Source organism: Marmota flaviventris, chromosome 7, assembly GCF_047511675.1.
Source record: "Marmota flaviventris isolate mMarFla1 chromosome 7, mMarFla1.hap1, whole genome shotgun sequence".
NCBI lineage: Eukaryota > Metazoa > Chordata > Mammalia > Rodentia > Sciuridae > Marmota > Marmota flaviventris.
Genome location: NC_092504.1, coordinates 6571845 through 6595803, shown reverse-complemented (window position 1 = coordinate 6595803; position 23959 = coordinate 6571845). Strand labels below are relative to the sequence as shown.

The 23959-nt window shown below is 45.7% G+C and overlaps 1 protein-coding gene and 1 pseudogene across 3 annotated transcripts; one reads left to right on the top strand and one right to left on the bottom strand.

Annotated features, from left to right (window-relative positions):
* Positions 1–23940, bottom strand: Lyar (Ly1 antibody reactive). Of its 3 annotated transcripts, XM_071614137.1 has the most exons (10): positions 23805–23940; positions 22520–22592; positions 17798–17971; positions 17081–17195; positions 10525–10632; positions 10338–10421; positions 6257–6707; positions 5811–5990; positions 2150–2235; positions 1–1692 (listed from the first exon to the last, which is right to left on the bottom strand). In XM_071614137.1, the coding sequence occupies exons 3-10, from the start codon at positions 17917–17919 to the stop codon at positions 1558–1560; spliced, it is 1281 nt and encodes a 426-aa protein (XP_071470238.1). In that variant the 5' UTR covers positions 17920–17971; positions 22520–22592; positions 23805–23940; the 3' UTR covers positions 1–1557. The 3 variants fall into 3 exon arrangements, with proteins under 3 accessions (XP_071470238.1, XP_027795347.2, XP_071470239.1); XM_027939546.2 differs by lacking the exon at positions 22520–22592; XM_071614138.1 differs by lacking the exons at positions 22520–22592; positions 23805–23940 and adding an exon at positions 20836–20854.
* Positions 12228–13073, top strand: LOC114093984 (holocytochrome c-type synthase pseudogene; annotated as a pseudogene).
* Positions 23941–23959: the final 19 nt, after the last annotated feature.

Here is a 23959-nt window from a genome sequence, read left to right as displayed (position 1 = left end):
TTTGACCAGAGTTAAATACACATTTTAATTTTGTCACATTCTCCAAACTTTGCCTCAAAGCCACCACAGTGAAATTGACAAATTTTGACAGAAAAATAGAAATCCATCTACATTTGGAAATGCCATGGTGACTGAGCAGCACTGTGATCCTCTGGGGCTAGGTTGCTCTGCACCTGTCTGTCATGCTGCAAGGACAGAAGGCACACTTCTGCACCTGGGCACTAGAACAGGGGATGTCCAGGCTGGTCTTGGCAGCAGCTGTGTTCAGTGTCTGTCCCAAGTTAGGCATGTGGTCTGGGCCACCTTCTCTTCTTACTTCTCCCTTTGCTTTCCAGTCGTCTGCAGATCTCATGGCTCAACCGTGGTTCCCGGAACAGCAACAATGGCAACACTGAATGGGTTTTAGGTTTGCTGTATATTCATTCATTCACTCCAACCCAAGGAACCTCTACATCCTGTTGTCCAGATGAGGAAAGTGAGGTTCAGCAAGGCTGGCCAGGAAAGGACAAAGAGGACCCGGCTCTAGGCCTGATTCTGCAGTCTACGTCCTTTTCAGACGAGAGCCCTGGGTTCACCCTTGCACAACAGCACAGCCCTGCTGAGAACCAGCTCCGCTGGCAGACAAGCTGGCTCCCTGGGCTTATCTTGAAGGCTCAAATGGAGTCACCCTGCACCAATATCTTCTCCCTCCTGTGGCACTCGCCCCAGTCTCACTGTCACCTGCAGGATGAGTACCGACAATACTGGCTAAAGGAGTATCTTAAAGCATCTTACCAGACGCACCAGGTATATAAAGGACTTGTGGGCAAAACCTACTCCATATCAAAAAGAGGTGACACGCGGCTCCCCTCCAGCCCAGTGAGCCACACCTCAGATCAATCTCGCTTCTGCAGCAGTTCAGCTGAGGGGGCACCAGAGCAGTGGTCAGCTCAGCCGCGTGCTCTGTCTTCAATGGCTATTTCCCTGCACTTCCACTCTTGGCCACAGGCCACACCCCTGAGTGGGAGTCCATGGCCATCTGTCCTTGGCCAAAGGCAGCCTGGCCAGAGTGTATATGGCCTACACTGCTACAGACCAGCCTCCTCTGAGGAGTAAACTTTTGGCTAAATAAGAATCCCCACAGACAAAAGACCACTGTCACAACCATCCACGGATCAAATACTGCCATTGACAGGCACGTTGTTACAACACAGACAATCAAATGCACAAAAGCCCTGGTGGGAAATGAATAGAAATGATGTGGTTGAAATGAATCCTTTCTAGTCTGATCACAGGAGAAATTACTTCTGACTTGTCACTGTACTACATTAAAAAAAATTTTTCTACAAGAAGTACTTTTCAAAGTACAATGACTTCTCCCACAACAGACTTAGAATTCTGGGCAAGAATATATTTTATTTTTTCATAAAAGTTCTAACAAAAATATATTTTTTCCTTAACTTAAAAATACAGCTTCATAAAACAAGATTTGAGTTGTTCTAATTCCCTACACACTTTACAAACAGCAGTAAGAGGAAGAAGTCAACAGAATGGGCTCAGTTTCTAAGTATGAAATGCTCATTTCAGAAGCTTGACTTTGTCCTTTATTAACTTGAAGGTGGGGTTCTTGCTGACTTTCTTGTTGAAGATGACCAAGAGCTCCTCCTCACATCTGTGACGGTCGTTTGTCACCGTGTAATACTGAGCTAAAACCTGAGCAAAAAAAAGCGGATGTCAAGGGGATGCATCTGTCCTGGAAACTTACCTTACAGGTCTTTCAGCGTACTGCGTGCACAGGTGTGCTCTACCTGTGAACACCAGCAGCTGTCTGTGTTTGTCACACAGACACAGTGCAAAAAAACAAAGAAACCACTGCTTTGGAACAAGTAAAAAGGAAAAAAACCATCCAAAACAACCATTTTCAAACATAACATAAATAAACGGAGCCTCTCTTCAAACAGTCGGACAGCAAGTCCAAGATCTAGGAGCTGCCTTGGCTGAGTCTGTGTGGTGGGTTTGGCTCAATTCCTGCCCCAGACAGGGACAAAGGGAGCAGCTTAAAAACTGTGACACACACTCTCTCTCTCTTTGTATTCTAGGTAAAAACCCATCAGTATATATTTAAAATAAATTATCCTAGCCGTTCCTGGGATGTGTTTAGACCCTGTACCTTTTTCCTTAGCTTCTTGATCGACAGCTCACCATCCGGGGCCTGTCTCAGGACTGCTTTAATAGTTCCCTTCCAGTTGAATTTACCTACAACACAAAGAACATGTAAGAGATTTTATTGTGTTGTAACACAAACACACACAAAAAAGAAAGAAACAATTTCTGCGCATCTGTTTGCTTCTGGGGAAATGACCTGCCCCTCCCATGCACAGAATGCCAGAGTACCAGGTGACAACCCCTGTGTCAGCCCAAGCAGGAAGCACTAACGATCTTTCCAAGGACTCCTTCTGCAGTGAGAGGGCAGCCAGAGCACCAGCACCAGGACAAAGCCCTGTGAAAGGTGACTTCTGGTTTTCTCTCCTTTTTTTTGGTGACACTGGGGATCCAACTCAGGGCCTTGCAAATGCCTACCACTGAGCAACACCCCTACCATTTCTTATTTTATCTTGAGTCAGGGTCTCGCCAAGTTGCCCAGGCAGTCCTCCAATTTGTGATCCTTCTCCCTCAGCCTCCTAAGCAGCTGGAATTACAGAAAGGTAACTTGTATCTCATGGAAAACAGAGATTCACCCAGCAGCCACCAAGATCAGGAGGCTGACTAAGCACAGCCAAGAACACACAAGGAGCACCCAAGCAGCTTCAGAGAGGGAGCAATGCCAAGAAAGGGCTCAGCCAGGGCGCTTGCTTTGGTGGCAGTGTGCTTTCCCCAGTCCTGCGAAGCACAGGCAAGAGCAGAAGCTGCAGCAGCAAGCCCAGGCGACCCTCGGAGGTGGGAAGAAGACAGGCTGCCACTTCTGGCCTTGCATGTTCTGAATCTGCTGAAGCCAGCATACTGGAAGGCCGATGGTGAGGCCAGGACGAGCCCAGAGAAGCCTGCTGTCTTGGCAGGAGCAGGAAGGAGCAGCCAGTGAGGCACAGACCGACACAAGAACAACTTCCTCAAGCAAATGCCACAGATGGGTGTGCTCACCACACCCCACCAGCCACAGCCCTGGAGCCAGAGGCCAGGATGGAACAGGACTCTCACCCAGCAGTGGGCCACTCCAAGGCTACCCCAGCTGCGCCAGTGGAGGCCCTAGGGAGTCCTAACTGGCACATCCTCCTCCATCAGCAATCAGGAGAGAAAGCCATTTACAACAGGAAGTTTAATAAAAGCCCATGCCATATATAAAAACTGCCTCAAAACAGACCATGGACTTACAAATATATAACATGTGAGACTATAAACCATTTAGAGCACACACTTGCAGCTTGGTGAGAGTGTCTCAAGAGCTCTCACTACACACACCAGCACTTGCACCCATAAACACACAGGGTGAGGGATAGCTGACGAGCTCAATCTGCACACACATGAGCAGACATTGAGTCGCACACCTTCCATACGTAAAAATTCTGTGTGTTAAAAAGGTTTGACCAGGGCTGGAGGTGTGGCTCAGTGGTAAAGCACTTGCCTAGCATGTGTGAGGCCCTGGGTTCAATTCTCAGCACCACATATAAACAAATGAATAAAATAAAGATAATAAAATTTTAAAATGTTTAAAAAAAAAGGTTTGACCAACTAAGAAGAATTAAAAAAAAAAAAAAGGTCTGACCAATAAGAAAAGCCTAGAAAACAAACAAAAACAAAAAACAAAAACCCCAATCAATCCATTCAAAAAATGGGCCAGGGCTGGGGATATAGCTCAGTTAGAGTGCTTGCCCTTGCATGCACAAGAACCTGGGTTCAATCCCCAGCACTGGGGTGGGGGGTGGGGGGAAGAAAATGGACCAAATGCCAAAATCAAGTACTTCAATGAAGAGACAGATACAGAGGGCAGACAAGCACACACAGTCATCCAGCATCACTAGCCAGAGAAGGGGCAACTGAAACCACGGCGCGCTTCCCTGTTCACCCACCACAACATCAGCAGATGCAGGACAGCCTGAGACCACTGGTGAGGTGCACAGCTGTGCTTCCCAAGTCCCCACAGGTTTTTGTTTGTTTGTTTGATCTGGAGGTTTTTTTGCAGGGCTGGGGACTGACCCCAGGGCCTCGGGCATGCTAGGTAAGCACTCTACTACTAATAGACAGCCCTAGGCCTGGCAGTGTTCTTAAAAAAGTGATCATGCCACCACAAGACGACGCACACAGCCCTGCACCAATGGCCATTTACACAGGGCAGCTGACTTTTGCTCATGCAAAACCTGGACATGAACGTCCCCAGCAGCTGTACGTACAATAACCGGATGCTGGAAACAGCCAGACAGCCTTGGAGGTGAATGGGAAAGAAACAGCGCATCCCTTCCATGGGGTGTGACTAAGCAGAGAAAGCGATGGACTGCTGACACTGTAGCAACCAGATGGGTCACCGAGAAGAACGCTGGCGGAGTCACTCACACACCGTCCAGAAATTACAGAAATGGAGAATGGACCAGTGGCTGCCAGAGGTGAGGCGGGGAGTGGACGTGGCAGGGGCATCCTGTGGGGCAGCAATGCTCTCCACCGTGCCTGCATCAATGCCCACGTCCAGGCTGACGTGCACTACGGGCTCTCAGGTGCTGCCCGTGGGGAAATACAGTGAAGCATGTGTGAGGCCCTGGGTTCGATTCTCAGCACCACATATAAACAAATGAATAAAATAAAATAACAGCTTTGTGAGCATGCTTAAGTCAAGTACTTCCTACACGTGATTCAATGTGCACCTACAATTGCTTTAAAATACACTCTTCTTCCTCTGGCCTCAGGCACCCTAGGCGAGCACTATACCCTAGTCCAACAATTTAAATGCTAAAATGCCCACACAGTTAGGAGTGGGGGCTCAAGCTAAGAGATCTAATCCACCTCGGCAGTAAGTGATCCCCACAAATAAAGCTGCAATGCTCACCTGATTCCTTGGGTCCACTCTTGACTGACAGAATCGGGTGGACAAACCACACATACTTCCCAGCAGGAGGGAAAGCCTCAGGCCTGAGGAAGCTGGAGCTTCCCACGTATGAGGCTGCATGTAAGGCGAGCCTTGAAGGAGAGGGACTGCATTTTAACAATACATATACTGGCTGAGGGAGTGGGTAGCCATGGAGCTCCAGGTAAGGAGGCCCCAGGAACAGACTCAAAGCTAGAAAGGGGCACAGTCAAATCTTCCTGGACCAAGGGTATTTCTAGATAACAGGAACGGCCAGCACCTACAATACAAGATGCAGGCAGGAGATAACAGTGGATCTGAAATCTAGAATGTCCCCTTGTTAAAGGCTAGGTCCCAGTGTGGAGGTTCCTACCTCCCAGTAGCTAATGTGAGGTCTTCCTGAGCCCTGGGAACATGCCCTTAAAGGACACAGTGGGACCCCAGTCTCATCCTCTTCCTTTTACTTCCTGGCCATGAAGTGAGCCACTCTGCTCCACCACATACTCGCCACCACAGGCCCCAAATACCAGGCCAACCCGCCATGGACCAAGACCTCTGACCTGGGAGCCAAAGCAAACCTTCTCTTCACAGTTTTGACTATTTCAGATATTTGTTACAGTAATGGAAAACTAACATACATATTTCCAATCCAGACTATCCTCCCTTTTTCCTCAAAGACAAAGGGACAGAGGCACTATAATACAGACTCACTATAATACAAACCCCAGAGCGCTCATTTTGCTGTAAATCCTTAGACATGCCTTTGGAGGGCATGACTTACCAGAAGTACCTGATCCATCCCAGGAAAGGGGCATCTCTGCCGGCTCCTTCCCCAAACTAAGTAGGCGATGCTCTTCAAATGGCGCAGAGGTACCTTTCGTAGGAGCTTCATCATCCTCTGCTTCTCCAGCCTCAGGGTGTCCTGGGAACTTCATCTTTTTCATCTTAGAATCTGCTTCAGCTAAGTTTAGAAAAAAAAATTTTTTTAAAGGTTTGCATTTGATAGCTGCTACTCCTCAGGAGAGCTCTGCCACGCTAGACCCACGAGACCGTCCCCCTCCTTATCTCCAGGCAGCCCAGGACCATGGCTGGTACCGTCCCGCATGTTGCAGAGGAGGAATGGGATGGGAGGCACAGGTCAGCTGGACCCAAGGCTTATGTTATTCCCTCCCTGGTTCAAAGTGGCAGCCTGGCCACCCGATGACACCCCAGAGCCCGGCCGTGTACCTATCGAGTGCTTCCGCTTCCTTTTTCCCACAGCGGCCTTCATCTCCACCTTGCTGGGGTCCTCCTTGGGGCCCCTGACCCTGTCAGCGTCCTCCTCTCTCGCCTGCTTGCCCTGGCCCTTCTTCTTCTTGCCCTTCTTCCCTATGGAGCCATTGGCCGTGGACCCCCTCTCCCCTGCAGCCTCAAGGTCAGCCTCCTGTCCTTTTTTGGGCTTCTTGGGCTTTTGGCTCCTTGAATTGTCCTGATGGTTTTCTAATTTCAGTTCTTTCTTTTCTCTTTTTCTGTTTTTCTGCCGTTCTTCCTTCCTTTCTCTTTTATTCTTCTTTGCTTCTGCTTGCTTTTCTGTGGAGTCATTAGTCTTGGAGGACTCTGGAGTCTTGGTGGAGGCTTCTGAACATGACTTTGCCACTTGGTTAGGAGGCTGCTGATCTTGCCCCTTACTAAATGGCTCCTGATTGTTAAGCAAAACCAAGAAACATATCAATATTTGATCTGGGAGAACCAAACATTCACATCATTATCTGTATCTCAAAATGAACTGTTCAAGGAAAATGCTTTTATCACTCACCATTTTACAATTGTGAACCCCCCAACTGTGAAAATATGGCAATAAAAATACCAAGTGGGGGAAAACTCCCCCAGCCCACACCCTCTGCACTGAAGAGATACTTTCATTCCACTTGAAAGAATAAAGAGCCTTATATCACCTAAGCCAGATCTTGAACTCTGCTCACTAATCATCTTTCATTTAGGTGGGAAGAGAGCACTCAGGTGTGGTCGGAATCAAAGATCTATGTGTTTATAGGCCTGGTTCAAGTTCCAGATCTGCTCATTACTAGTCAGGTGACTAATCAAGGCAAGTTTTTTCTCTTCTCCGAATCTATTTCTTAATCTGAAAGTAAAAGGTTGTCACACTCACCTTACCCCACTGGGGTGTGAATAAAATGAGAAGAGACACTGTGTGCCTCTCACCATGGATGCCCAACCAACCGGCCCAATGAACGTGGAGAGTTCTGAAAGCCATCAAGGGCTAGCCAAGGAAGTGCTACCACCATCACTACCCAGATGAGACGGCTGCCCTTGGAGGATGGCAAGGGACCCTACACAGAACGTGAGGAACAGAGCAGGGGACCTGCCAGGCTCTAGATATGCTTCAGCATCCTTCAAAGGCTGACATGCTGCGTGCAAGTGGGCTGCAGTGTGGCAGCCTTGCAGTGGGAGAACCTTTAAGAGGTAGGACGCGGCAGAAGGTGATTAGGTCACTGGGGACGCTGCCCTGAGAAGGAACTGATGTTGGTCTCTCCAGGCGAGTTAGTTCTCTCAAGAGAAGGTAGTTATAAATGGAGCAAGCCTAACCCTGTGAACTCCTCTGGCTTCCAGTCTTACCATGTGATCCCTTCAAAAAACACTCCTACCATGATGCCGCCTGCCATTCTGTGATACAGCCAGAGGAGCCCTCACCAGAGGCTGAACACATGTTGGATGCCTGATCTTGGACATTCAGACTCCAAGACTATGAGCTAAATAAGCCTCTTTTCTTTTTAAAGCACCCAGACTCAGGCATTTTGGTATAGCAACAGAAAATGGACTAATATAGGGCTGGGGATATAGCTCAGTTGGTACAGTGCTTGCTTTCTATGCACAAGGCCCTGGGTTCAATCCCTAGCACCACACAAAAAAAGAAAGGAAAGAAAGAAGAAAATGGACCAATACAGAACCAAAGAAAACTAAATAACTATGTATACTAGAACAAGACAGATCTTCTGTCTCTTAGTTACCCAATTAAGATTAGCGCATAGATCCTACATATAACATGACATTAGCACAGCTCAGCCCCATTCCTTGGTGCACACTGAGTCCCTCTCTTTTGGGATATAAGCCAGGGCAATGAAACAGATGGCTTTGGGAGCCCTATCATCTGCAGAGGAAGGCAGGGGCCAAGACTCAGCTGCAGGGATACATGTACATCCCAACCTGTTCCTCACCAGCCGGACAATGTGGGGCAGGTTACCTATAGTCCTCCTCCTGTGGGCAGCTCTCACCAGGACACAAGCACTCAGACCTATCACACCACACCTGAAGGAGCAGCACTAGGAACTCAGTCACAGTTCACAACATAAAGCTGCCAAGGATCATGGGAAAAGAGGTCAAGGATGAATCTGGAAATAGACTCAGGAGGAAACTTCACATCTCTCCTGCAATTCTGTTCATATTTTCTGGTAAGGCATTATTATAATGCGTTAATCAGCTTCCCATGATTATAATAAAAATCCCTGAGGCAATTAACTTTTTTGTGTTCATTTTGGCTCATGGTTCCAAAGGTTTGGTCCAAGATCGAGCTGCCCCATTGCTCAGAGCCTCAGGCAAGGGTGACACTTCATGGAAAGAGTACATGGGGAAGCAAGGTACTCACCCTGTGAGGGAGGAAACCGTGAGGACAAGGGGTCGAGGCCACATTCCTCCTGAAGGGCATGCCTCCCAATGCCCTGAGGCCCTCCCACCTGGCCCTACTCCCTAAGGGTTCCACCATATCCCAGCAGTGCCACCCTGGGTACCAAGCCACATGGGCCCTTGCGGGGCGTCCAATGCCCAAATGATAGTACAGAAGCACTGAGTGCCAAAGCCTTCAGCCTCCCTTCTCCCCAGTGTATGCCAAGTCTCCAGCTGGTACCTCGCCCCACACCCACACCAGCTCCACCATGCAAGATGGGCAAGGTGGGCAGACCAATTCTTTCCCACTTTCTTTCTTCTTCATTCCTGCTGTCCCGAGGGTGCTCTGCCTGGCTCTTCTGTAATGGAAAAGTCCTGCCTTACCTGCCTTTTTTCTGTCTCTTCCCACACTCACCTGGACCTGGCACTAAGGGAAGTCTCCAACCCCCTAGAATGTAGCCCTTGAGGGCAGGACCTAATTATAGCCGCATGTGCAGGGGCCACGGCCAACCACCATGGGAGAGAAGCTAGATAGTCGAGAAGGACAGAGTTCCAGGAGGACAGGCGTTTGACTCATGGACAAATGAAGCCCCAGGACCTTTGGCTGTGTCCCACCAACACAGGGTGTGCAGAAGGATCACTGGGCAAAGGCACAGGCAGCCCCACCAGCCAGCGCTGACAGAACTGAGATTACCAGGGGCTGTCCACTGATCGACCATAATTTGTCACCAAAACTATTTTCTCTGCACAAAGCAAACAACTCCTAAAAATTTGACTAGAATAAGACCAGTTAGAGCCCTGCTGTTTTTTTTAAAACTTTTGATATGAGTTTCCAAGAAGCACATAAGCTCCAAACAGGAACAATATATAATGAAATTAGTGGGAAACAATTGTGAATTAACAAAGTGACCAACAGAGTGGTTAAAATATATCCAAGTAAGACCTTCCATACAGGCATTCCTCATTTAGGACTCTCTCTTTCAAATAGTTTTCACTAGCAGGTGGTTGATCATGAATATTCAAATAGGATTTGCTCCCCACCAGAAGGAAGGAGACGGACATCACTAAATGCTGGGTACCCTCCTCTGCTCCAACACTCCCACAGAGGCTTCACACCTCACCCTGCGTCTGAAGGTCCACCTGGCCACTATGTCCTACCCGGTTTTCTTTCTCTTCATAGCACCATTCCCTCCTGATGTGCTTTCTATTTTTTCTTGAGGACCTAGCACAGATTAGGACCCAGTAAATAGGAATAAATGAATGAGTATTACTATCCACATTTTTTAGATTAGGAAACTGAGGCTTAGAGGTTAACTAATGTGCCAATGATAATACACCTGGCAAACTACATAGCAGGGCTTTGAACCTGGGCTGTCAGAAATCCAAACTCCTGTTCTTTCCAACACATCCACTGCCTGATAGATATACCAGTATATACATGTCCGCTGGGACCCTTATCAAATGTTGGGATTAAATACCTTTCTCTGTACAATAAGGAAATCTTCCCTGCAGTGCACTCAGTTTACTCTTTCCCATAAATGAAGACAGAGGGTCTCTGAAAAAGCAGGCTACCTTGACCTCCAAATATAGACATTCCCATTTCATTATTACTAATTATTCTTGCAACAATCTAAAATTAGCTCTAACTTACATCGCTGGAAGCTTCAGAAAAGATATTCCACACTTGCTCCAGAATGGATTCATTATGAACTTTTAAACTGTTCTTCATCCAATTCTGTAAGGAACAAAAAAGAAAAAAAAGAACTACTTATCCCACTGTGACAAGATACACACAGGTCCAGCCCCCCACCCATTCAGAAAGCCAATGAAATCCATACCTGAAATTTGGCCTTTTTCCTGGGAACGTTGTCAAAAGCACTAATTTGCTTTAACAGTTCTCTCACTTTGGGGCTGACATTGGGTTTCCTTATTAATTCATTAATTTTCTATAAAAAAAGAAAACAATAAATAACCAACCCATGCGTTTCATGAAAGCCAAACTAAAAGTCCTTGCCCTGACCAAAGAGTTCACATCTGAAGTACGGATCCTGTAGTACTGCTTATGCTTCAAAATATATTAACTTCTATTTGACATAGAAATGGAGTCCTAGAGCAGTTGACAAGAAAAAGAGATAAAAGTCTTCCTAACTGGAAAGGACAAAACAAAATTATCCCTGTTCATAGATGACCTGTACGGAGGAATGACTTTATGTATAAAACTCTACACCTTCAACACAAATAACTGTTAGGACTAATAAATCAATTCAGCAAAGCTGCAAGATACAAAATCTACTCTCAAAAATCTGGTTGCACTGAGAGCAGTGGCGCTCACCTGTAATACCAGCAGCTCCAAAGGCAGAGGTAGGAGGATTGCAAGTTCAAAGCTAGCCTCAGCAATTTAGCAAGGCCCTAAGCAATTCAGCAAGACCTTGTCTCTAAATAAAATATAAAAAAGGGCTGGGGATGTGGCTCAGTGGTTGAATACCCCTGGATTCAATCCCTGGTAACAAAATATACCAACAATGACCAATTCAAAAAGGAAATTAAGAAAATAGTTCCCTTTATAATAACATAAAAAAGAATAGTAAGGAAAAAACCAAAAATCAAACAGGTAAAAGACATGTATTCTGAAAACTATAAAACATACTAAGAGAAATTAAAGACACTGATAAATAGAAAGAGATGCCATGCTCATGGATTAGAAGACCTAAGATTGTAAATGTCAATACTTCCCAGAGCAACCTAGAGATCCAGCACAATTCCTACTGAAACCTAGTTGAGACAGATAAATATAAATGATTTTTTTTTTTTTTTTAGGAAATCCATCCTAAAATTACAGGGAATCATTGGGGGACTCCAAATAGCTAAAACAATTTTGAAACAATAAAAAAGTTTTGATCTCAAAACTTATTACAAGCCAGGTATGGTGGCACATGCCTGTAATCCTCATGGCTAGGGAGGCTGAGACAGGAGGATTTTGAGTTCAAAGCCAGCCTTAGCAACAGTGAAGCACTAAGCAACTCAGTGAGACCCTGTCTCTAAATAAAATACAAAAAAGGGCTAGGGGTGTGGCTCAGTGGTTAAGGGCCCCTGCTTTCAATCACCAGTACCAAAAAAAGAAAAGAAAACAAAGCTATAAAACAATGTGGCACTGCATAGACAGACATATAGACAGAAGCACAGAATTCAGAGCCCCAAAATAAACCTTTGCATATGTGGTCAAATGATTTTCAACAAAGGCATCAAGACCAGTCAGTGAAGAATGAAAAGTCTCTTCAACAAATGGCGCTGGGAAAAGTGGATATTCACACAAAGAAGAATGCAGCCAGCGGAGTGCTGTTTGAGAACACTGGCAGTGACCACGTAAACAGCAGTGACCCAGCGAGAGGAAGGTGGAGACGGCAGCAGCTGGAAATTTAAAACTGTCTGGAGTCCACACTGATTCCAAGTGGGGGTTCTGTCAGCCTCTACTCCTGCTGTTCCAGTTCCGACCTCAAATGCTTCAGATCATCAGACAGCATCATCGTCTTCAGGATGCCCGATGCATGAAGGGAAAAGGAAAGGCTGTCCACTGAATGCAGAACCCTCTGTGAGGGTTCCAACCTGTGAGAGCAAAACCTACTCTGTGCCTGCCCACCAAGACGGTGCAGGGCCCCTTACAGGTGCTCTGCTAAGAATCAGGAGAACCCCAATCCTTCAAATCTGATGCCACCACCCAACCAAACACAGGCCTCACATCAGCCCTTCGTGTTGTCTACCGTCAGAGAGGAATCAGCGATTCCACGAGCAGATTTACAGAAAGAGTGGGTTATCCTTCCAAACAGACGTTTTGGAATGCCATGTTAAGGAAAGGGTGGAGTGAAAGGGTGAGGATACCGAAGGATATGTATAATATTACAATTCAGTCAGAACAGTGCACAGGGGAAGCCCACATGCTGCGCAGGATCCATCCTTGATCTGATTTGGAGGAAAGTGTTTGCCAAGGGCAAGAACTCGTTCCTGGATGGAGCTGCCTTTCAACAGGCACGATTGGATCATCAACCACTGTGGCACAGAAGTTGGATACGTAGCAGGTTACTACCCTGGAGGCGAAGTCAATGAGGACTCATTCCACCACCACCCGGCACGTCCGTCCCACCTTGGATTTGCTTTCTGCTGTATGAGACAGAACGAAGGCTGCTTGGTGGCACCGGACATCGCAACCACTGTTGTTTGTGATGCAAAGTGTAAATTAATTTTTTCTAAGAGATACTTTAAACTATTTTCCCCAAACTGAACTGCATGCATGAAGTATCAGGGACTTCAAGAGGATAATCACGCTTTATCCTGCACTTAGCCAAGGACCCTGCTCTGTTCGGTTTGAGCAGCGTTTTGCCTTGCAGTTTAAAGCAGATTTTTTAAAAGTTTTCTTCATGTTTGGTTTAAGTGGCAAGCAGTCTCCCCAGTGTGTCCATTAGCTGCACCATTGTCTGTTATCTTTCATCTCGAAAAGTCTCAACAACCTCCAAAAAAGAGTTTTTAGAAAGTGAGAAAAGCTGCTTTTTCTCCTTAGTTTTCTCAGGAATATTTGAGAGGTAAAACCTGAAAGTCACCATGATGCTCATGAGCTTTTACCTGCTCAAATATTTTAACTAAAATCATTCATTATAAAAAAGCAGAATCTTTATTTCTGAAGTTCCCACAATTTAGTAGTGACCCTGAACAAAATGCAATGACCCTGAACAAAATTCCACACCTTGCAATGAGCAAGACTAAGGTGTATCTTGGCTCTCATTTATATGCACTTTTCAGACTCTCCCACCATGAGGTGCTGATGCATATGCTTTGAAACATAATTTTTTAAACATTTTCCTGTTGTTCTGATATGTAACTCTGCTCCCTCAAAACACATCTCCTCATTGTCTCTGGCATTTCAAGTTATCCCAAGTTTGAATCCTATTCCTTCCTCCATTGAAGCCTTGTCCCAGGTTGGCCTAATCCAATTTAAAAGCCTGGTTCAAGTCACAGTGCCAGGGATTATATTTAGCGGAGTATTAATATTCACAAGTATTCTTCTCAGATGCAGTATGTCTGCATCAATTCACTGTCTCAATTTTTATGTTTTAAGGAAGCTCTAAGTTTGCTGTTGAAATTCCTTGAACAGTAACTCAAAAATTGGTTGTTCTAATTATAGCAGCATGTCACAAATGACTGCTTTTTGAAGTGTTGATAATTTTAAATCTTTTAAATTATCCTGAAAAAAATGAAATTGGACTCTTACCAAAAAACTCCTACTTAATTAAAAAATGAGCAATTAACTTGAATAGACATTTCTCCTAAGATGTACAAATGGTCAATTAATACATGAAAAGATGCTAAAATCATAAGCAAAATACAAACCAAAACCACAGAAAGATAACATTTCACACCCATTAGGATGGTTATTATGAAAACTAAAAACAGAAAATTACGAGTGTTGAAGAGAAATTACAACCCTTATACATTATTGGTGGGAATGTGAAATGATGCAATTGCTACAGAAATCAGTACATAGCTGCCTCAAAAAAAATAAAAAAAAAAAAAAAAGCAAAAGAGAATTACCCTATGATCCAGTAACTCTACCTCTAGGTACATGCCTAGAAGAAATGAAAGCAGGGATGTGACAGGAATCAAGTGTCCACTGACAGGTGAATGGATAAACAGTGGAATGTTCTTCAGCCTTAAAGAGAAAAGAAACTCTGACAGATGCTACGACATGAGCATACCCCGAAATCATGTTCAGTGAAATGAGCCATCACAAAAGGACAGAGGATGCATGCTCCCACTCATGCGAGGTCCTTAGGACAGGCAAGCAGAAAATAGTGGCGGAAAATAGAACAGAAGGGCTGGGGGCATTGCCAGTGGAAGAGCACTTGCCTAGCTCATGTGAGCACTGGGTTCAATCCCCGGCACCACCAAAACATAAAAATAAAAATAAGAAACCAAAATGACGTGGGGATGGAGAGATGAGTGTTTAATGGGACAGTGTTTCAACTGGGGAAGATGAAAGTTCTGGAGATGGGCAGCAGCGATGGCTGAAGAGTGACATGAATGTACCTGAGTTTAAGTACACTATAAAATGGTAAGTATCTTATCATGGGGGTTGCGAGTGTAGCTTTGTGGCACAGCATTTGCCTAGCATGTGTGAGGCACTGGGTTCGATCCTTAGCACTGCATACAAACAAATAAATAAATTTAAGCTATTAAAATATACACATTACCATGGCAAAAAAAAAAAAAAACTGAAAAATATATCCCTACATCAATGGAATCAAGAATCACAGAAAAACAGATAGTAGAGGGTATAAAATGAGAACAAAACAGTAGTATTAAGATCTAATAAATAAAACCAAAATAGCAAGAGCACACGAAACACTTCAGCAATCCCAGTAAAGTCAGAGGCAATAATTACTTAGGTTAGAGATCTGTCAGCAGACAGGAGGGACAGTCACCAGTGAGTCAACCTAAGATGGACAATGAAGCTCAGCAAATATGACATAGGAAAGTGTCCCTGCGTAAGAAAGAAGAGAATCTACATATAAGCAGACCAGAAACATGGAGACAGGGTCCTAAGACAACGGTTAGCCAAAGCTGTGTACGGCATCCAGGCTGCACCGACTAAGAAGGCAAGACAAGCATGAACGAGGAAAAACCAGGCAGAAGAGCACAGGGCACTGGTGACGAGGTCCAAAGGCAACACCAGGGCCCACAGAGTGAGATGCTTCTCCAGCGTCCAGGTTTGCACAAGCCCAGAGGCATGTGGACGCTGCCCAGCCAACTGCATAGGTCTGGTCCACTCTGGCTGATTGGTGTTCGGAGCGTGTGTTGTTTTCTTCTGTATAATCTTTCTGTTAGTACTTGACTATTTTTTCCTAAAAATTAAATAGCTACTTATTTTTTTATTAAAACAATAAAGTTATCAAAATTAACAGAAAGAGAGAGAAGCGAGCAGACTGTTGAAGTTGAAATGGGCAAGGTCTGAGAGGGCCAGCTGCCGACAGGGATGGGACCAATGCAAGTGGCATTCCTGGGAACTCTGAACCCACAGGAAGGCTGAACAAAACAGGAACAGCTGGAGGATGAAATGGTCAAGGCTAATTGTGAAAGAAGAAAAGGTCCCCAGCACTAACAACTAAAGCCTGTGAAGAACAGGGTCCCTCCTGACTGGATTACTTAAGTGTGTGTGTGTGTGTGTGTATGTGTGTGATATATATATATATATATTATTTATTTATTTATTTTTTAATGAGGGAAATAAAGGGAAAGAACAAAACCCTCAAACCCATGTCTACAAGAACGACCCCAGCGTGTTCTCCTGGCTTAACCCACGTCCTCTGATCCACCTGCTAAGGGCACCCAGGGCGTTGGATCCATGGGATGGGAGTGGTGACCAGCAGCCCAGATGGAACCAGAGTGAAGTTCTTGATCTACACCAAGAGGACCACTGAAGCACAGAGCAAGGGTCAGCAAACCTCTTCTGTCAACACAAAATCAGCACCCTAGGCTTCACAGGTTCTGTCCCAAGTACCAGCCACGCAGCTCACCCCACCCTGCCTTTGAGGATTTCTTTCAAGTGTAATGACAGCAGAGGTGGAACTATACATGCCCCAGCACCCAGAAATGTCACCTGAGTCTCAGGATATCAGAGAGAGTGACCCAAGGTGCCAGTGGTCAACAGTCTCGACTTCACAGTTAAGATACAGGTTCACCAGCTCTTCACCCTGCACTGGGCAGAAATGGCAAGTCCTTTGTAAATAGAACTGTCCCCATAGGAGTACGCCATTTCAGAGAGCTAGTCAGTGTCAGAAGCTATTAATTTGGTTTTCAGGAAAATATGAAATCTTCACATGGATAACATATGTCTTTAATTCTCTATCTCCTTTTCTAAATCTTCCCTTCTGCAATGTCATGCTTCCCAAATAGGAATTTCATTGCTTTTGCCACTTTTTATTGTACACATTTTCATTTTATTTAAATAGAAAATTCCTTATACCTATGAAAATGTCTATTTTGCTTGATCCTGATAGCAGACATGACAGATTAACAGTGTTTCAGCTGCAAAAGCTGCATTAACACTACAAGAGAAAGACCTGAAAATTTCTACTTGATTTTCTAGTCAAAAGAAAGCTAGTGAGAATTCTCAAATACTTTAGAGAGAAATGTGTAAAACACACTTATTAAAGACAAAACACCTCCCAGTTGTGTTAACAGTTAGAAAATAACTCTATTACAAGAAGATAAATTGGCCTTCAGGCTGGGCTAAGACATGATGCTGCAGATGCTCTGCATGGATGAATGCTTGCTCTTAGTCTCTCAGGCTTCTGAAGGAAGAGGAGGGGGTCGGTCAAGGCCACTGTGGGGATGGGAAGCCAGTACCTGGATCCAGGCCTGCTGCTTCATGTCGCCTTTGTGGGCTTTGCCTTCGTAGCCCTTGCCACCATATTTCTGATCTTCACTTATGCACTTCACGTGGTTTTTATAGTCATCACCCCTTCAAAGAGAGCAGAAGTCCCACCATTAGACTGCCACGCAGGTTGGGGGCCCTGATGACAGCTGCTCCCCCTGTCTGCACAATGCACATCTGTCCCCTGCCACCCCCCTTAACTCACTTTCTGGCTTAGTTCATCCCTTCTGAGGGATGGGTAGAGCACAGCTTTGCTCTAACAAAACAGCTCCGAAGCCCTCAAACCTCACTCTGGACATATGCTTCCCTGGACCTGGTCACTGACAGTGGCCACAGGATGAGCCATCTACTGTCTAAGAAGTGTTCTGGCTGCTCTAGTTCCCCTTCTCTTGGCCTTTTCTTTAAAAATGCATATGGTTTCCAATTGTAGTCAGTGGGCCCTACGAGTTTTGTTTTTTTCTCCTTAAGTTTCTTTTTTTTTTTTCTTTTCTTTTCATGTGGTGCTGAGGATTGAACTCAGGGCCTCACATGTTCGAGGCACGCGCTCAGTCACTAAGCCACAATCCCAGCCCCTTCCCTTAAGTTTCTTTCCTCAAATTTGTTTCTATTCTTCTAAGCTTTGTGGGGCTAGGGATCCAAATCTGGTCTGAACCTTCGTTGTGGGTCTACATGAATTATGCGGAACTTACCAGAAGTCTCTACCGCAGTCAATGCAAGAAAGGCATTCACAGTTTCTGCAGACAGACACATGCTTTTCCACTTGTATTTTCTTCACTGATTCACCACATGCATTGCATGTAAAAAATACCATTTTACCTAAATGGTTAAATACTCTCTATCCAAGATAGGCTTTAACTCTTGTCCTAAAAAAAAAAAAACAAAATTCAAAACAGAAAACAAAAACTAAAACTTCTGTTCAACAAATGATTCACACAAGTAACTTAACTTGATTTGTTTGTTTACAGTACTGGGAATTGAACTCAGGGGCCCTGTACCACTGAGCTACACTGCCAGCCCTTTTAATTCAAGTCTGGCCTTGAATTTGTGATTCTCCTGCCATAGCCTCCCCAGTACCAGCGTGCGCCACCATGCTGTATGACTACAGTTAAGTTTTATAGTTGTAGATGGACACCATGTATCCATCCATCCATCTATCTATTGCTATGTGGTGCTGAGGATGGAACCTAGTGCCTTGTATGTGCTAGGCAAGCTCTCTACCACTGAGCCACAACCCCAGCCCTACAGTTAACTTTTTAATGATAATTTCACATAATAACAGATTCAAAGTTGATCAGCCATCTATGAACAACCCTACCACCCATGTAAGTAAACCATCACTAGGGCTAACATTTATTGAATGTGTGTTTATCATGTATCAGGCTCTATTCTAAGAGCTTATGTGTATCTAATTTAGCCCTCAAACAAACCCTACCCTTCCCTAGGGAAGGATTATCACTGTTTAAAATTTATCTGGAGAGATTAAGAAACTTGCCCCAGGATACATAGTAACAGAAATAAATTTAACCTTGGCAGATTGGCAGAACTGTGTGGGAAGAATAAGTTTCATTTATACACAATGAAAATTATAAAAGGCCTTGCAATGTCTGTATACCCTGCCAACTATTCCAGGTCCCAAATATAATAACAAAATAAGAAGGGGAACAGAGAGCTGTAGAAAGGGGAAAACTCTAAAAATGAATTCTCTAGGTTCCAAAAACATTCACAGGTATGAGATCATACCCCTTGGTCTCTGAACAGGGAGCTGGTGAGGGTCTCCTTCACATGGCTTCTTGCCAGATCAGTCAGAAAGAAATGTAACCATATCTAAGTATCCCAAATGCTGGGTGCTGAATTACTCAAGGAGCTCACAAACCCAGGTGCCCCAGGTATCCTGAGCACTGCCCATTATACAGTATCTATATTATAAGCTCAGGGGGTGATACTGTGCTCAACAAAATACAGATTCATCTAAGCACTAAGCACTCAGGGTAACTTTCCATGCTTCTATAAACTTTTATCACTGGTTTAGAGCATTGTTTTACATTATAAATCAGCAAAGATATTGAGAACTGTTTAGCCCAACCCTGTCTTCCTCATTATGAGCAGGAAGAGAGGATCAAGGAAGTCAACACTACTTGCTTCAGGGTAAGACTCCACCCAACCCACCCCAGGAATCCTTCCACACAAGAGCTACCACTGGTTTACAGGGATCCTCATGCATGAACTGCATCTCCCCTTCACCATGTTCCAGATCATAGCTAGTGAGGTCACACCTAACAAGGATCAGGGCTGCTCAAGGCCATTTGCTAGCCTCTCCAGGGTTCAAAGGCCCAGCTGGTCTCTTGAGCAGGCTTCTTACCCAATGGGCTCCAGTTCACCTTTTATACTAGGTACAAACCGCAGGCCCACTGACCCTGGGTGTGCTGGGTCCCCTCCACAGCCTGTTATCAGGGTTGCCTGACCAATCTTCCCTCACAGGGGCAGGCACGTGGTCGGCTATGCCTGGCCAAATCCCAAGGAATGCAGACGTTACAACCCTAGGGCACCTGGTTACTGTAAAGATGAGTGATAGAGTCACAAGCTTGGGGAGCTGGGATCATGTTGACCATGATCCAGTTCCCTCGAAGCTTATCATGCTGCATAAGGCAGATGGAGTTCAATAAATGTCAGGCAACAAAAACAGCCATTTTGCAACAAGGGCCAACGTCACACTATGAGTCTGGAGGTGCACTTTTGGGTTAAGACCAAGGGATCATGGGTTATCACCAAGAAATGGGCTTCCATCATACCCACTTGGTAGAAGCCACTGTGGCGAAACAAATTATCTGCTGGAAAATTTTAAAGCACCTTCACAGGGCAAACATCTCTGCAAACTTAAATATGACTTAGAGCTTTATAACTTCTGCTATGAGGAAACTGTTTCTTGACTATGACAGAGAGGGTGGGGAGAAAAGCTTTCATGAACCTTAGGATCCAATTCCCTACAGGATGGGTCTGTGGTGGAAGGCAAGAATTAAAGACTTGGGCAGGACAGCAGGAAACAAAATATACTGAAGGAAAGATGCTAGTGGTATTGACAAAAAGATGCTCAGAAGATATGCACCACATGGCATCCCTCTGGAAGCTGTCCACACTGTGTTCACGCCATTCTGAGAATTGGATCGCATGTCCATTTGAAAAATATCTCTCCACACATTTTCACTTGGTCTTTTATTTATCTACATATTTTAAGGAAGAACGAGTGGACTGCATGAAGTCAGAACTCAGGCCCTGCCTGCCTTCCTTGGGGTTTTTTATACTTGCCATGAACTCAGAACAGTGTGTCCACCTGCTTAACTACTGAGGTAAGATCTGCAAAGAGCTTATTCAGAGCCCTGAGGACACCCCAGCAATAGCCCAGGAGTCACCTTGACTGTGCCTCACACTGGACCTGGTCCCTAGAGAAAATACCTTACATTTATGAAGTAAACACTTTGCATGGGCTGTGAAGAACAGTAAGCTCAAAACCAGCTCGCTCCCTGCAGACAGGGTCCCAAGTCTTAGTGCAGGCTTAACAATTTCAGAAGTTTGATGTTACAAAATTCAAAAAAGACATCATGTGCGCTAACTGAAGACAGCAAACATAGCCTAAAAAAACATTGTATTATTCAAATTCCACAAGATAAATGTGAATGGACTTTGAATAATTAAAACTTTCAAATGATGTTTTGGTAAGTTTTATGCTTACCATTTATGCTTTTGAAGTTACAAAAGCTTAAAACTGCATGAAGATGACACACTTAGGGCTCAGATACTTGTTGCAAAGTGTAAGAAGACAGCATTTTTTAGTGTTGCTGGACTTAAATAAAAGTCCCCTTTTGCTTCATTGACTCTTCACTCCCTGTGTGCACCCAATGCTGGGTCCCAACACAGCCACAGAGATTCTATGTGCTCTTCTTTTCAGATATGTGGGCATGCTGAAAAAGAAGACGAACAGAAAGTAGTGCTCTTGGACTGATTGGGAGCACACTCTGGTTCGCGAGCCAAATACAATCTATGATTCAATCCAGTGACATTTGCTGAATGCTAAGTGTGCAGTAAGGGTTATCCTACCAGGTACACCCAGAGACTCTTGCTTCAAGCTGAGCAGGTCCTCTGTGTGTGCTATCTATTCATGTGTCTGGTAAATGTACTGAGCTCTCATATACCACATCCTAGAAAAATACGAGGGCCCGAGGACAGAAAACAGGACCTTGGCTCTCTATAAAGTCACTTCCTACTCATAAAACCAGGTGTATCCATTACCCAGGTCAGCCATGACTGCACAATCACTGTCTGCAGAGAAGAGCAAGCTCTGGAAGTTAAGTGATCTGCCCAAGGTCACAGCAAGTGGCTGAGGCAGCCTGCAAGACATTCTGCCACTACCTTGCCTGTCACAGCCTTGCCATTTGCTTGGCCGTAACTCTTGGAACGTGAAAGCCTCATCCAAAATGTGGGAAATAACAATTTTCCATTCATAAATATTAGAACCCAAAAAGCAGTGCAAACTGGGCAAGGAGAACAACCACGTCACGGCAGAGGCTGTCAGGTATTAATTTGCTGAATTTGGGGGCAGCAGGCAGTGGCCAGGAAAGGGCTGAGAACTTGAGAAAAACCCTGGGCATCTTAAGTCTTTTTTGGGGGGTGGTGCTGGGGATTGAACCCGGGGCCTTGCGCATGGGAGGCAACCACTCTACCACTGAGCTACAGCCTAGCCCCTTCTTTTAACAAGGTGGTGGCCACGTTTTATTGGCCTGGGCCTGGGCTTGGGGAAGGACTTGAGCTGAAGTCTGCATCTGCCAAAGATCATAGAAACTCAGACATCAGACCTGTTATTTGTGAAATGGGTCTGATATCCATCTCAAAGCATAGTGTGGAAAGTTAAACAAAATACCAGATGTGGAGGCCTCCTCCTCACCCAACTACAGGAAGGTTTCTCTATGACCTGTTGACTTATACATCAATACTATCACACCCAGTCCCCGACCAAACCGCTGTTCCTTTAAAGAGGATCCTCAACTCATCCATCTGTCTTCATAAGTCACTCCAGTCACCTCTGGCTCCTTATTCCTCAAGGGCCTACTCTACCACTCTGTTCCCTGAATACATGCTCCTAAGTTTGGTTATATATTAGAATTTGAAGGGATTCTTCTTTTAACCTTCCTTCCTCTACATTTTCTGTATATTTTTATTTTCTTTAAAAATCATGTTAAAACATCGTCCCCACAACACACATACTGACCTACACCCCATTACTACCACACCCACACCAAAAACAGCCCATCTAAGGGGCCAGACTGGCAACCCAAGCACAAAGCCCAGTCAGGATGCAACCTCCAACAAACCACTGCCCCTTTAAACTTCAAGTTCTAGCCAGGCATAGAGGTACACACGTGTGATCCCAGGTACTCAGGGGGCGAGGCAGGAGTACAATCTTGAGGTCAGCCTGGACAACTTAGCAAGACCCTGTCTCAAAATAAAAAATAAAAAGAGTTGGGGATGCAGATCTGTGGTAGAGCACCCCTGAGTTCAATCCCCAGCACAAGAAAAAACAAGCCCCCCAAATTTCAAGTTCTGCTGGCACAGTGGCTATAATTGCAGTCCCCGTTACATCAGGACTGAGGCAGGAGGATTGGGCAACATAGTAAGAGCCTATCTCAAAAAAGGAAACAAACAACCTCAACAAAACCAACTTCAAGTTCTCCCCATCTATAAAGCAAAGGGTTAAGCCAATTAGAAGAGACTCAAGTCCCTTCCAGGGGTAGAGTTCCAAAAACCACAGGCATAGTTCAAGAGAACACACAAGCATACCCTGAGCACTATTGCCCCTAAACCTTTGCATATGGAGATGACAAAGGCTGCAATGTGCTTTCAAGCTCTTCTTTGGCCCTTGCACAAGCATTTGGGAGTAAGTGCCCCTATTTCCACTTAGCAGATGAGCAAAGCCAGGCTCAGATAACTTCAGACTTTCCCAGTACATCACCTGCACTGTTCAAATAGCATCCTCTCACTTGGTTAACTACTACTTGTCAGAAACGATGCTAGACACAGGGAGCCTGGCCCACAGTGTAAACAAGTACCCACGGGGCCTTGTCTGCAGAAAGGCTTCCAAGTGCACAGCGCACCTCTCTTCCCTCCCCTTCTCCTCAGAGGTAGGTGCTGCAGAATATTCTGACATTTACTGAGTACCAACTGCAACGTCATCGGAGGCTAACACCTTTCCACTCCAGTAACCCTCCAGCCCCCCAAGTCAGGTTCTACAGCAATCCCTTTTCACACGTGACACAGGCACTAAGAGGTTAAGTGCCCAGCACCAGGTCTCACATCCAGCTAATGACAATCCCCGGCACGCGGTTATTCTGGTCTTCCGTCGGTGCTCTCGACCACTGGCCCTGGGGCCTTCCCTTAGGGACCGAGCTCCCGAGACTCGCAGAGCCTTGTCCCCAACGTGCAGCAAGCGGATCCCCAGCGCGGCGGGATCCAACCGACCCGGTCTGGCCAGGCCCGGGGGCTTTTGCGTTTTAAACCCGGGACGAAACGGCCACCCTAAGCCCGGAGCCCCTCAGTCCCCAGTGCGCAGAGTCTGAACGCAGGAGCTCGCGGAGGGGCGGACGGTGCAAACGCGGGTGCGGCCGCAGCCCTCCTGCTCGGAGACCCCTGGCCGCCGCCGCCGCTCACCTCAGCCGGCGCCTGCCAACGGTTTCAACCGGCGGCAGGGAGCACGTGGAGCCGCTGCGGCCCGCCAGCGCTATAGCAGCCTCTGGAACTTGCCGGCGCAGAACTCACTTCGGAACCGCCCCGCGCGCCTGCGCGCCACGGCCACCCCACCCCGT